The 13,566-nt window shown below is 46.4% G+C and overlaps 1 protein-coding gene across 1 annotated transcript in view; it reads right to left on the bottom strand.

Moving 5' to 3' along the window:
- Positions 1-13,566, bottom strand: part of POLR1B (RNA polymerase I subunit B) — a 330,217-nt gene that overhangs the window by 103,013 nt on the left and 213,638 nt on the right. Inside the window, exons 10-11 of the mRNA XM_078649044.1 lie at positions 8,651-8,784; positions 7,508-7,678 (exon numbers count right to left, since the gene is read on the bottom strand). Coding sequence (XP_078505170.1) covers positions 7,508-7,678; positions 8,651-8,784 — 305 coding nt within the window. The remainder of the gene's footprint in view (positions 1-7,507; positions 7,679-8,650; positions 8,785-13,566) is intronic.

Genomic DNA, 13,566 nt, shown 5'->3' on the forward strand with positions numbered 1-13,566 from the left:
CCTGAAGACGTCCCAGCAGTGAAGACTTCAGGCCCAACTGACTTGGTCCCAGTCCTGCCGACCTGCAGCTCCGGATCCCCCTGCAAAGAAATCGACTTTTCCAAAAAAGGATCAGAAACCTCCAGACTTAGTGAGGACTGGTCCCCTGCTTCAACAAAGACTCGAGACTCCTGAGGACAGCGGCACTGACCATAAAAGAATATCAAGAAGTTGCGAAGCCAAGAAACTGTGCTCCAGGAGTAACCTTTGCATCTGAGAGGCTGGACATGCTTCTCACCTTTTGTGGCTTGTATTGCTAGTTATTCGAATAAAGATATTGGAATATGTTGAGGCCGATTCAAAGGATGAGAAAAGAACACTTAGAGGTCCATATAGCCGTTTTTCTTCTCTACATTAGGTTTGATGCTTCTAAATTTAAACAAATACATCGGGATAGAATGGGGCTATGACGGGTTGCAGTTATTATTGTGCCAGTAATGCATTCTGCAGGAAGGTCAACATGGCGGCGGTCGCTATATTCCACGGAGTCTGAATACCGTCCTGACGCTTCACCTGTCTCGTGTCTACGGGTCAGGTGATTATCCGTTTGGGGAGTGTCCCACATTCAAATTGTGGTGTGTTGAGCGACTCATTTTGTTAGGTATTGGGGAGAGAGACAGTTTGGCGGTGGTACGGTAACTTGGGAGGCGAGTTCGGCTATGGGGGACATTGCGAAAGGGGGCTCGGTCTTTGACTGTAACGGTACTCTAGGACTACAGCTTGTCTTCATATTGATTGCGGCTCTAGGTTGTAACTTATCAGGGTTGCACCAGAAGGGGTGCTGACTGAGTGTCACCCGGTCCATGATGCCGGGATTATGGGTACGAATCTCTTTAGGGCATGGTTTCATTAGCTGTTGATACGAGGACAGCTGGGGACAATACAAGTAATTGTGAGGTAAGCACCAATTTTCAAATGGAGAGGGTAACACGTGGGCAAGTCATAGGTGTCAGGAAGTTTGTGTACATTGTGGCTTTTGTTTTTAGACTGCAGCTCGGATTCGTAATTATTAAACATGGTTAAGACTGGTTGGCAGCAATATCATGCAGGTGATATATTGCTGCTGGTTATGATATAGGAGACAACTGTGATATGGGTATGAAGGGACAGCAAGGTTGTATGTACATAAACTCGACGCGCACATGAGGTGTGTGCTCTTAAAATAAAAGGATAACGAGCAATAATGCTGGATGTTAATGACATGTTGTGAACACCAGGCTACTTTCAGACTTGTAGTATGATTATTAGGACATATAGGCTATAACTGTTGATATGGTTTGGTCTAGAAGGTGAGGGTATATGACTTGATGTCACATGCTGGTTTCGTATTTTATTTCAGTTGAGCCGAGCTGTAGACTGGTCATCCGGACCGGGGTCCTTGTCTATACACTAGAGCACAAGAACGGACTGTGCATTTCCAACCGGTTCTTTGTGAATTCTACATTTATGGTGGGTTTAACCAATTTTTCTATAGGGGATTCATGCACTCGATAGGAGCATGCTCACTAGTGTCTGGGCAAGGTCTGATGATACTATTTCCAGTTCCTACTGTTATTCCAATTGAACTCCGGGTTCTCACCTTCTTTGTGGTTTCTGTCTACTTGTTTTTTTATCTGATTTTTTTCTGGTTTCGACTCATAAGGTGGTTGGATTTTCTGTTCACATATACATCAATTTTTGAATAGGTGTAATATAGGTGAAATTAGCAGGGCATCTGTTGGAAACCGGCTATTTCTGGTAGGCTAAGGCTTATGCCAAAGCCAGGCAGAAACCACCATTCCAGTCAGGGCAAGGAAGTCACACGCCAAGATAACCCCTGCTCGCCCTCTAGGTAGCATGGCGCAGGCAGTCTAGGCTAAACTCGGAGGCGATGTGTAAAGCATTTGCGTCAGCGCACGACAGCAACAACATACTAGGCATACCACAAAAGAGACTCCACACAAGGTTATATTAAAATAACTTTTGTATTGTCAAAACATATCAGATAGTAATCACACATGTACATTGTGCCAACTGGCACGGCAATATTCACAAGGGATTATGTACACAGGACAGGGCCACATAGGCCACCGTCATAATCAGCACTTCTAGAAATAGAAAGAGTACTTATAGAACTTAAAATAAAAGTGTATAAACTTCACTGTAACACAAAGCAACAGTTATAGATCACACCCAGTAACTACTGGGAACAGGTAAGTACCACCTACGCAACCCTACACTCCTTGGGAGACTGTCACGCAGGGGACCAGGACCTCACTAGGACCACCTGTACTAAAAGAACAACCACCTAAGGATGAAATCCACTTGGGGGTATAGCTCAAAACACACTACCCATGATGCATGAATATACATTCAGAGGAGTAGTAAAGAAAGAAAACACATGATGTATAGACCTACACATTCAGCGGTGTTCAGGACAGAGCACATGATGCAATTAAAATACAGTCAGGGGTGCAGCGCAAGAAGACACATGATGACTAAACATTCAGAGGTGTAGCGCAAGAAGAGAAAGACACATAATGCATGAAACATTCAGGGGTGTCAAAGTAAAGCGATAGCGCAAGAATCACATGATGTCTAAAAACATTCAGAGGTGTAAGATCAAGGTGCGTAATCATACTAAATGAATTACATTTCCTAGCACCACATCACAATGCGCCAAACTCACATTAGGCAAATACTATCACATGAGCCACTACCTGTGGCAGTCCCTAGGCCAACTGGCCTTGTTGGGGCTCAGACGCCCTGAGTCTCAGTGTCAGGGTGCGCTGCCATGCAGCGCCAGTCTCAAAGTATAAAAAGCCTAAACGTAGCAGGTGCCCACTAAGTGCTGGGCACCTGGAGAACAATAAAACTGCGCCAGGGCCCTCACTGGCCATTAGGCGCCAACTGCGCCACTGCTGGAGCCACACAGGCTCTGGGCATAACACACATGCCCCAGACGTTGGAGCCACAGAGGCTCTAAAGCAATGATGCCAACCGTTGGAGCCACACAGGCTCTTAAAACACAGATGCCCCCATGAGCCTCACCGGACCCTAGCCCTAACACTCAGGGGCAGGAGGGGACGAGCACCGAAAATATGCCCCGAAGCCCCCCTCTCGAATATGGCCCTCTCGGGAGCCAAACGGGCTCGTAAACATAATGCGGCCCCTCTGAGCCTCTCTAGGCTCAGGCGCGTTGGGGCGACCCACTGCCAACTGGGGCCGCCCTTGAAGGCTTTGCAATGCGTTGGGGCGACCCACTGCCAACGGGGCCGCCCTTACTCGGCGCCTTGACCGGCACCGCACGGAGCTTTCCCCCCCGCAGCCCTTCACTCACCGGCTCTGCTGCGGGGAGGCTCCATCATCGCGCCGCTCAGCTTCCTCACTCTGCCCAGCCCTCCGCCCAGACTCACCGGGTCTCCTACGCGGCGGGGGCAGGGCTCGGCGGCAACGGAGGAGCTCCTGCTCCTCGCAGACTCTCCTCTCTTGGCACGGTCCCCCGTCTCGGGACCGGGACGCAGAGTGGAGCCAGCCAGGCTCCCGGGCAGTCTCTTCTCCCGTTGCAGGGCTCCCTCGGCACACGGGAGCCCTGTTAACCGGCCGCCATGCGTCTCCTCAGATGCCGCCGGGCTCCCTTAGCTCACGGGAGCCCGGCCGACCCGCCAGCAGGCAGCGCCATCTTCCTTCTTCCTCGGCACGGCCCAGCCAATCACGTCGCGGCTCCTGCGCCGAGCCCCTCATGACGCGAGGCCGCCAACCAATGGCAGCGCGGCCTCGCCGATCCACGGGCCAATCAGAGCACGGCTCTCCTCGGGTCTCGGCCAATCCGGTCGCGGCCCCTTCGTGGTTTGTTTTCCTCCGCGACAGATCGAGGTGGGCACTCGTAGATAATTATATCCATGCAGGCAGGAATCCTCAGCGCATCCAGCGCTATAAACAAGCAGGAAAAGCGCTCCTAAGCGCTAGAAAGTCCAGAAAAGGCGCTCTCAAGCGCGTGGGGGAAATTAAGCGCCCCAGAGCTCTAGACAGCAGGCAGAGCGCTCCCAGGCGCTCAGGGGGAAGCCTATCGCCTCCAGGCGCTAGAAATCAACTCCAGCGCTCTCCCCAGGAAAAGGCAGCTTCTCCATGCTGCCAGGGTCCCAGAGCTTCCCCAGGGGCAAAGCCAAGTCCCCCCTTCAGCCCAGGCAGGGCAGAAGGGTCCCCCAGGAGTCCAGGAATCCAGGCACCCAGGGGCTGGGCAGCGCCCACCCCTGGTAGATCCAAGTCAGCCACAAGAGCTAGAACAAGAAGAACCCTTTGGAAGGAGACACAGCCCCTTCTTATACACAAAAATGCCTTTGAAGTACTTTGAAGCTTTCGTGCAAGGGGCCCTGAGTACTGGAATGTTTCTGGTTTACGTCTCCCTGACAGCTTCAGGGCCAGAGGTGACAGTAGGCCGCCAGGATGGAGAGCCAGCAGGGTGGGCGGCAGGCACAGCCCGGCACCACCAGACGCTCTTTCCTCCCATCCCTGACAGCAGAGGGGCCTTTCATCTACCCCCTCCTCCGGGGCCTTGCAGACCCTGCAGACCCTGTTCTACTCAAACCAGACAGTCCATCTACCAACAGGCCCAGGCATGCCTGGGCCAGGCCCATCAGCCAATCACGTGCTAGCAGACCCACTACACAATTATGCCAACTTCTAAAAGTAGCGCTTCTAGACTACACACAGCCATGCCGCATACACCATTCTGCAGCATTCATTCTCACGAGTTCATACATATCAAACTCGCCCCTGCACTCCCCATGCATCAGGAATCTACCATGGGCATACATATTCCCCATTCATTCCTATGGGAGGGCAGGTCACTCACCATCCATACACAGAAAGCACACGCACTTTACACTGTACCACAGTGAAAAAGTGCGCAGAGGCCTACAATCACCAATCCAGGTTCCAAAAACAGGCTAGGAAAAAGCAAAAAGTCACGGGGTAAACCTGCCCAAAGGACCGGGTCCAACACATCTTTAATATTATATGTGTTTATCTTCCAATGTATCAGCACCATGGGTGTTTTATATGCATATCACAACATGGTCATGTGTATACATTGTCTGAGGTTGTGATGTGTGAATGAATTGTTGTTGCATATAGTGTATTTATTGTATTAGGTTTGTTATTCCAGCCTTGAAAAAGTTGAAGCAAAGACGAAACACATGTCGGCTGATCGTGTGCTGGGAATTTTAAATTTAACACAACTTGAATAAAGTATACTAAACCGCATGAACGATGACCCTTCTGGATCTCTCTTTTGTTGAATAATGCTGTTTTTTTCATTAACATTGTGGTATTTTTCTCAGTGGAGTGGTATATTGTCTGAGGGTCTAACAGAGTAGACCAGTACCATATTTGATTAATATTTGGCTTAATGGTGTGCTGAAAGAGCCTCAGTTTTTTTGTTTACCTATGCAACTGCCGTCCACAGGCGTTCTCCAGAGGGTCCACCAGTTCTAAAGTGTTTCCCTTGCGGTCATGACCTTCAAACCATCGAGGGGTGTCACCTCCAAGGTCCAGTGTCAACGCCTGCAGCCTCTTCACGACGACCCTCCACTGTGACCGGGCTGGTAAGCGTCTTCCCGACACCAAAAGGCACCCCTGCATTCTCTGACCCAGCATCCTGGTGCCCAGATCCCGAAGTGTCCTGACAGAGGGACATCTCTACTTACCTGCCAAGCTGATGGTTCCTCCTGGAAGGCTTCCTGGACCGAGTCTGCAGGCGAAATCCGAACAAGACAATCTCTATGTGATAGCATTGGGCTTCTGACACCGTCTAAGCAACCTGCACCAGGCTGCCCTTGTGCCGCTCATGGTGTAGTCTTGGTGCTAACTTGGGACCCCCTTTGCCCTTACCCTAACCCCAGGAGCTTGTCTCCCAAAACCGAGTGGCCTGCCTGTGAGCAGCCACCAACCGACGTGCCCCCTTGCCCCATTGGCTAACCTTGGCACTCTGCACCCAGCCACCCTAGGGCCGCTGGTGATGCACCTGTTGTGTTAATTGAGCCTTGGTTCTACCCTCCAAAACTCAGTTATCAAAACGTTTACTTACCAGCAAACTTAACACTGCATTTTTCCCATAGCATTGCATGGTGGGTTTTTCTCTGAAAAATGGCGTGTGTTGACTGTCTTGCATGGCAACAGAATAATTTGGGGTTTACCAATGAGTTATCCTGCTTACTGATGTAATGCAATGCCTAAACAGTGTTATGAGTTGGTTTAGCCCCAAGCTAGAAAAGTAACTAGAAAGTAATCTAAAGTAATTAAAAGTATTCTAATGAGTGTTTAACACATTATTGCTACTGCAAAGTAACTTGTATGCTCATACAAAACAGGTACACGCCATATCTTGTACTGAAAGTATCATTTACCTGCTACTAAGTAAATCTTGGTTCCAGTAATAAAAATAACAAAGTAACAACTTTTTATACAAACAATAGGTCTGGATTCAGTCTGAGTGTGTGACATAATGTCTTAACACTACCCTCTGGTAAGCCTGACTGCTCAAACACACTACCACAAAAGAGAGTACGGTATTATCTACTTTAGCCTCTGCTAAACCTCTGGGGAGTCACTGGACTCTGTGCACACTATACCTTACTTTAGTATATTCAGAGCCAGCCTTCTACAGTAAAAAAAGTTCATGCTTTTTTCATATTCATCACATACCCTAACTGGGAGAATAACAATTACCTGGTGGCTACATTGCTGAAGCATATTCACCTTGCCAGATCAATCATCTAGATAAGGACACATTTTCTCCCTGCCTTCAGACATATGCTGTTACAACTGTGTAACACTGTGTGAACAGCCTTGGTGCAGACCTTAAGTCACAAGAACCCCTCCGAAGTGATAATGTTTGAAACTCTCCACAAAGTGAAGGCCTTTCTGGCCCTGTGAAGCAAAAAGATGTGGAATTTAGCAACTTTTAAGTGCACAGCTAAGTAGTAGTTTTGCAGCAGCACTAGTATAACACTGTTGTTTCTTTGACTGGTGTCCTGACATGATTCTGTACTGGATGTCTATCTGGTATAGGTGGTACGTTTCCCTTTCTTTGGGATAAGAAAAATACTGACTACCCCCTGATCATCTTCTGGAAATTCCACCTACTCTACAGCCTCATTCAGTAGAAGTACCTCTACAGTGGAGTATAATGGAGAGAAATATCAGAGTGAAAGCCTGGGTAAGAAGTTCTGAACACAAGAGAATAAAGATATCATTCACGTCAAACTAGAGCCCAAGAAATTAGACCTGGCATTGGTGCGCAGCCGTGAGTGGAAGGTGATGTAGTGGCGTTTCTGGCCACACTACAAAGCGTCACAATACTCACAAGTTGAAGTAGGTACCGAGACCGGAAGTCAGACTAAATTGAATTGAATTATATGACGAATAAAATGAAAACTAGAAGCACCTTAATATACCCCCAAAACGAAGTAATTTCAATTTGGCTTACCTGTTCCAAAGTGCCAATCATTTCTTCTCTTCCAAGGGTGAGATTTTGCACAGGCCGTACCATCCTGCAAGGGGTAGTGAAGAGGAATAATCCTGGGTACAGACCAGCTTTTCCAGTCATTGGGATGAGAACCACCTCCATCCAGGGTGACACTTTCTTCTCTTGCATCACCTGTTGAAAGTATCACAAATAAATAAAATAAAAAAGTAGGTCTTCTCGATCATGTTAATTTACCTCTGGGTACACTAAAATGTCCATATTTCTTTGATTCTTCTGTCATACTGATATTGGTTTGAGTGCAGAAAAAGTTCAGGATGGATGGTGTCTGCAAGACAGCTGCTTTATGATCTAATTATTCTACTGTTTGGTAGAGTACTAGAAAATTACATGCACTAACTTCAACCTAAATGTGTAATTTTTCCATAAATATAAGAATAACCACTGAATTTGAAGAGATCATTTTACAAATCTAGACACACCCCACTGTGTACAGACAGCTAGTTTTGCAAACGTGATAGATTTTCTCAGTACATGCTTTAAATATGGGAGCATGCCAACTCAAGAACAGTCACTAGGAACAAAAACAGGATGCAGCTCGGGCTCAATGAATACAACTATATCGTGGTCAAAGCTTTTAAATGCAATATCAGTACCCACTATCAGGCCAGGCCTCCAGGGCATAGGGGAGCCCAGTAGTAATTGGGCAATCATTGAAACAAGTGTGGAGTGATGACACCCAGAACCAGATACAAACAGCCTTCTTTTTAGCAAGTGAATCCAGAGTTGAGATTGGTACGCAGTCAAGGTTCTCTCTTAAAGGGTGGTCTGGGTTGGAAAGTTGACATTTTAAATTCTAAACCACCATTATAAGGGGACTTTTTGCATATAACTGTGCAAGTCCTTTTCAGATTTTCACTCACGGGATTATTTTGCCCCTGCACATAATTGAAAATGTTTATATTTCATCCATAACTTTTAGACCATCCTTTAGGTTAGAAATGAGTAAAGGACACTATTCAGGTGCCTATGTATCTGATATGCAATAGCTTATAAAATGTCCATTAAGGAGACAAATATAAACATGCAAACTACAATGACAAGACATGGCCTTGACAGAACAGTGTATATTAAACCCCAACAAACCTTGCAGGTGCGAAGGGAATCTGCAACACCAGGTGCTAAGTCTTTCTCCACCCAGCCCACCATGGCTCCATCCAGAACAACAGGATAGCAGTCAGAGTATGGAAGGCCTGGGGTGCCATCAATAGGAGTGACCCCTGTGGAGTACAGAGACTCATGTGAAGAAACAAGATTCATGTACAAAACCATCACGGATCTCCTTTACTCTTCATGACATTCTTCACATTGATAGTAAGAGGTGATGGTGACTGCTTCATCTCTTTACAACCAGATAAACAAATACATACAAAAACACATTTGTCCTCCACCTTAACAAGTGAGTTATAATGGGCCTATGGGTCTCCAAGGCAATGCTAGTGGCAACTATTTTTTTTTCCACTGAAACAACCCGAGTCAGATACCACTTTGATATCAATGACTTACCAAGTACCTCTTTAACACTTTTCAGGGGTTAGAAAGGTTGAAAAGTTTATATTTACTCTAGAAGCATGTTCTGGGGTGGAATGTTAAACACCGGGATAAACAATATTGTCCAGTCAAGGTTATATATTTATGTAACTCATATCCTTTTAAGTTTAACATGCTTAGTAAAAAATCGGTTTGAAAGCGTTACAATACCCTAACCTTGAGTTCAAGTAAAAAAGGTACAAGAAATGTTGAAAACATTTGTATACAGGCTTCACATTTGCACATTAGCGGTGTACCTCCTAATAGACCGGGACCTCCCAGATCCAGCTTTCAGTTACTTGGTGGAAAAGCCATATGGGGCAGTGCCATGCAGTAGCCAAGGGTGCAGCGATGGGAGTTATGGGAGTCGTGAAATATTGTGCTCTAGAGAACTTTATTCACAGGGAAGCCATTAGTAGGACGCGCCGGCATGTGTCCTTGATTGTCATGGCCCAGAGGTGACCGGGAACCAGAGCAGCAGCTCAAAGAAATGAACGACGATGGTGCAGAAAACAATGCAAATGGGGACATGGTGACCAACTGTGCAAAGTACTACGAAGGGCACGTGGCAAATCCTGGACACAACTTATCCCCTCTCCTCTATCTATCAGGACTGAGATTTTACCCTGCCTCAAGGACACAGACGCCTCACTAGACTATTAGCTTCCTTGCTTAATGGGTTGAGTCATTAAGGCCTGAAGAGCGATCGTCTTTTGTCACTTTCCATTGGTGTTAAATGCTGTCTAGTCAACTACTCTTGAGCTCCGAGACATGCTTTACTTGGTGGAGTTTTTGGTTAAACTCTTTTGTTTGGTGGCTGTGACATCTGCTCTTTGCCCGGTGGAGCGGTGGGTTCTGAACTATAGGGATCCGTAATTGACGGGTCTTTACTTGGGGTGGTTGCTGAAAGCATCCAATCTATATTAGCCAGGGGCAGAAGGGCCTTGTGATATATTGCCACGGATTATGCAATGAGCGCTTAAGCAGACTGTTAAATGAGTGGACGGGGTGCTCGTACCTGCTCTCTCTGGGTCTTGTACGACGACCCTGCTCTCCGTTGTTGTGCCAATGCTACCACCTGTTCTGCCCGTCTCATCCTTCATTTCTTCTACCTTTACTTTCCATCCCGTGTTTCCTACTGTTGTCCCACCTCTATCCCAGTTTCCTTCTTCCACTCAGGTGTCCCAGCTCCTCTTCTCCGTTTCTCTCTCGCTCTTTTCCCTCTTTGCTCTCCTGCCTTTCTTGCGTACCTCTCCTTTACAGTGTGCCCGTCTTCCTCTCTTCTCTCCCGTCTTCTCACCTTCAGCCTCCACTATCCTGCCAAGTGCACTCTTCATTTACTTCTACCCTCCCCCGCTGCACTCCCTGCCACCATCTCTGCTCTCCCCTGTTTGGAGGTCGCACCGGCCCCACCCTGCCCCATCTGTGTTCATCACGGATCTCCTACTCATTACCACCCTACCTCTATATACAGTTGAAACAAAAATGAGTGGTGCTACATATAGTCCACCTCTATGTGATTAGCTTCTCAATCAAAGTGCTTTTCAATCTGTGACTCCTAGACTTTTTTTCATATAAGGGGGATTAAGAAAACACCAATTTCCAGGATGCATAAAAATACCTTGACTGGAACAGCTAGCCTCACATAGACCTGAGAAACTTGGCAGGGCTGACCTGGGTAACGGCTTGGTCTTACAACCTACCACTTTCAAATTTTACTAGCCGCCTCTGCTAACTATAACTTGTGCTCTCATAATACACGGCTTATGGTCTCACACATTACACTCATGACGTTAAATGACATCATTGATGACATCTCTGATTACATTTAAATAACATTGAAATTACTTTTGAGATCAACCAATGATTTTGATAGTGTGCTATAGGCTATGTGAATGAGGAGCAGTACCACCGCTTCTCTGTATGCTTTGAAAAGATGCAACAGAAATTGGATATTTCAGAAGTGAAGCACTTTAAATGGATGCCATTGTCTTTTACCTTCTATTCACCCAAAGGATGGGTACATTGGGGGTGGGTTACTTGTAGAGGGCTGGGCACATCATTCAACAATTGTGTCAACCTCTGCTGTGAAGGGCTGAAGGCTCAGCAAGTAGTGTTAAGTGGTCAGGGAGAGTTGGGAGCAGGGGCTAGCTATAGGACAAGCCCCCTGCCCAAACCCTACTGTTTGGAGGGGTAGGTGGGACACCAGGCCTTGCAAACAAACTCCATTGTATATGTCCAAAGGTTGTGCATAGTGAGCTTCTGGAGAGGTGGTTACAGACCCTGGTCACAGTCTAAGCCCTGTGGCAAATTTGTCCCAACTATGACTGAAAATTATTTGCAGTGCAGAGTTGATGCTTCCCCAGGGCTGGATGCAGCGCCTTGCCGGAGCTTGTGACCACACATATAACATCACTCATGACACATTAAATGACTCACTCATGACATGACTCATATCTCTTTCATAGCCTACGCCCAGTTCCTGCACCCAATCCGCCTTAGGACTTGCACTCAATTCCTAGGCTTAGACAAGGCCCTGCACCCAGCCTTCTGCAAGCATCAAACCATCACTGCACACGATCTTCAGCCAGATGCAGTAAAAGTTTGGCACATGCCTTATGCTGTTGCCAGGGTCTGCACCCACACCCCCACAGGTAGCCAACACCCACTATGCACAGACTATGGAGATACATAGTAGTGATGAAGCACGGGGCAAAACACCACCTGGTCTGTCCTTGTCAATGTTTTCACCTCTGACTTAGTCCTTTAAGTCTCAATCCACCTCATGAGCACACTTCCACAGCTCTGTCAAAAACAGGTGAGGGACTTAAGGACTTCGAGTGTCAGGAAGAGGTCAACAGCAGAGTCCTGTGCAGGTCCAGTTGCCACTGGTCAGTTAAAGGAAAGATTTCTTATAGATTGCTGTATCACTATAGCTTGAACAAAACATCAGTCTTATGACCCATTGAGTACACTACTTTGTCATGGGTACAAGAGGAAGCAGGTCCAGTCTTCAGGGCTCCTTTCAAGTCATAGGGAGCAAGTCCAGTCTTCTTCTGTTCTTACTCAATCTGGGAGTGTTCTCTAGTGGGTGAACAGGACTCCTGGACACAGGCTAACCAATGGATAAAAGTACTCGGGGCCAATCCTACCCACTTTGGCCATTTCCAAGATGAGAGCCTCCGGCCACACTAAAGCTCTGAGGGCTAGGCATGTGTGTGTGGGGGTGGATGGGGCGAGGCGGGTCGACTATGGTATTCTTCGTGTCCTCCTACATCAAACACTAAGGTCCAGTCGGGGCAGCCAGTGTAATTAAAATAAACCCAGAGTCAGAAGTCTGGTATAACAAAACAGAGTTCATCAGCAACCAGACAATGGATACAAAAGAACTGTCTTGGCATCCTGTTCTCTGCCTTTCACACTGTGATGTCAAAAAGGATGCTCACACCCCGCATATTATGTGCGATTCATAAGAGTCATCTCTACCCATTCAGGTCAGTATTTTATTTGCTCTGTGGAGGAATTTCACCCATTTTCTACAATCATTCAAATACTAATCCCAGGCTAGGAGAAAGTTTGAGAGCAAATGCAAATTAACCTACAGAAATGTTAGGCAGGGAAAATGTATCTTTCTAAAAGTTAATTTTCCTCAGCATTTATTAAAGATATGGGTTCACAACTGAATGTCAAAACTTCATCACTAGTCCCCAAATTACTATAATAAAAAACCCAGTACTTAACGTGTAAGGAAACGCTGTAACATTTAGGAACAGGCCAAATATATAACTGCTAAATCAGAAGAGTGTCATTGGCAACTTTCCATGGTCACAGGATTGGCCAAATCCTGTTCTGTGCAGTAGGCACACACATATTTGGGGTATCATTTTTATCAGAAGTGAGGGAGCATTGGAAAATAGGACACTTGCTTGAAGTTCTGGAGTTTTCCAGCACAGAAAGAAGAAGAAATTGTGATTATTTATTCATTCTTATTTTGACGTTTACAAGAGATTCTCGGGGAGATATCGGACCAAAACACAACCTAAACTGAGGTTTCGTTTGCAACAGCTTTTAAAATGCTCAAAATCTGAAACACCCAGTTTATTGCCTGTAGGAATACTGAACTCACAGACAACCCATACCTGTCTGATACCGCTACGCTCTGGTGACACAGAGGAACAAACGTAGGTGTTAAGCTTTGGCAGGGAAATGTTCCAGTGTGAGGGAGACTGGAGGGAATTACCATATTTTAGAGAAAACAAATTGGTAAAAATCTGACAAAACGTCATGTTCAGAGTGTTCTGCTACCAGCAAGTATGTCTGGCTTGCACCAAAGGATTCCTTAGATTGTACCACAAAGAGATAATACATAGTTATTATATTTTGCATCTAGTTCTTTGTTCAGTATCTGTCATCTAATGAACAGTGCACCATAAACAGTGATTCTGTTGTTAAGCATCACCTTGGGGGACGCT

Source organism: Lissotriton helveticus, chromosome 6 (assembly GCF_964261635.1).
Source record: "Lissotriton helveticus chromosome 6, aLisHel1.1, whole genome shotgun sequence".
Lineage (NCBI taxonomy): Eukaryota > Metazoa > Chordata > Amphibia > Caudata > Salamandridae > Lissotriton > Lissotriton helveticus.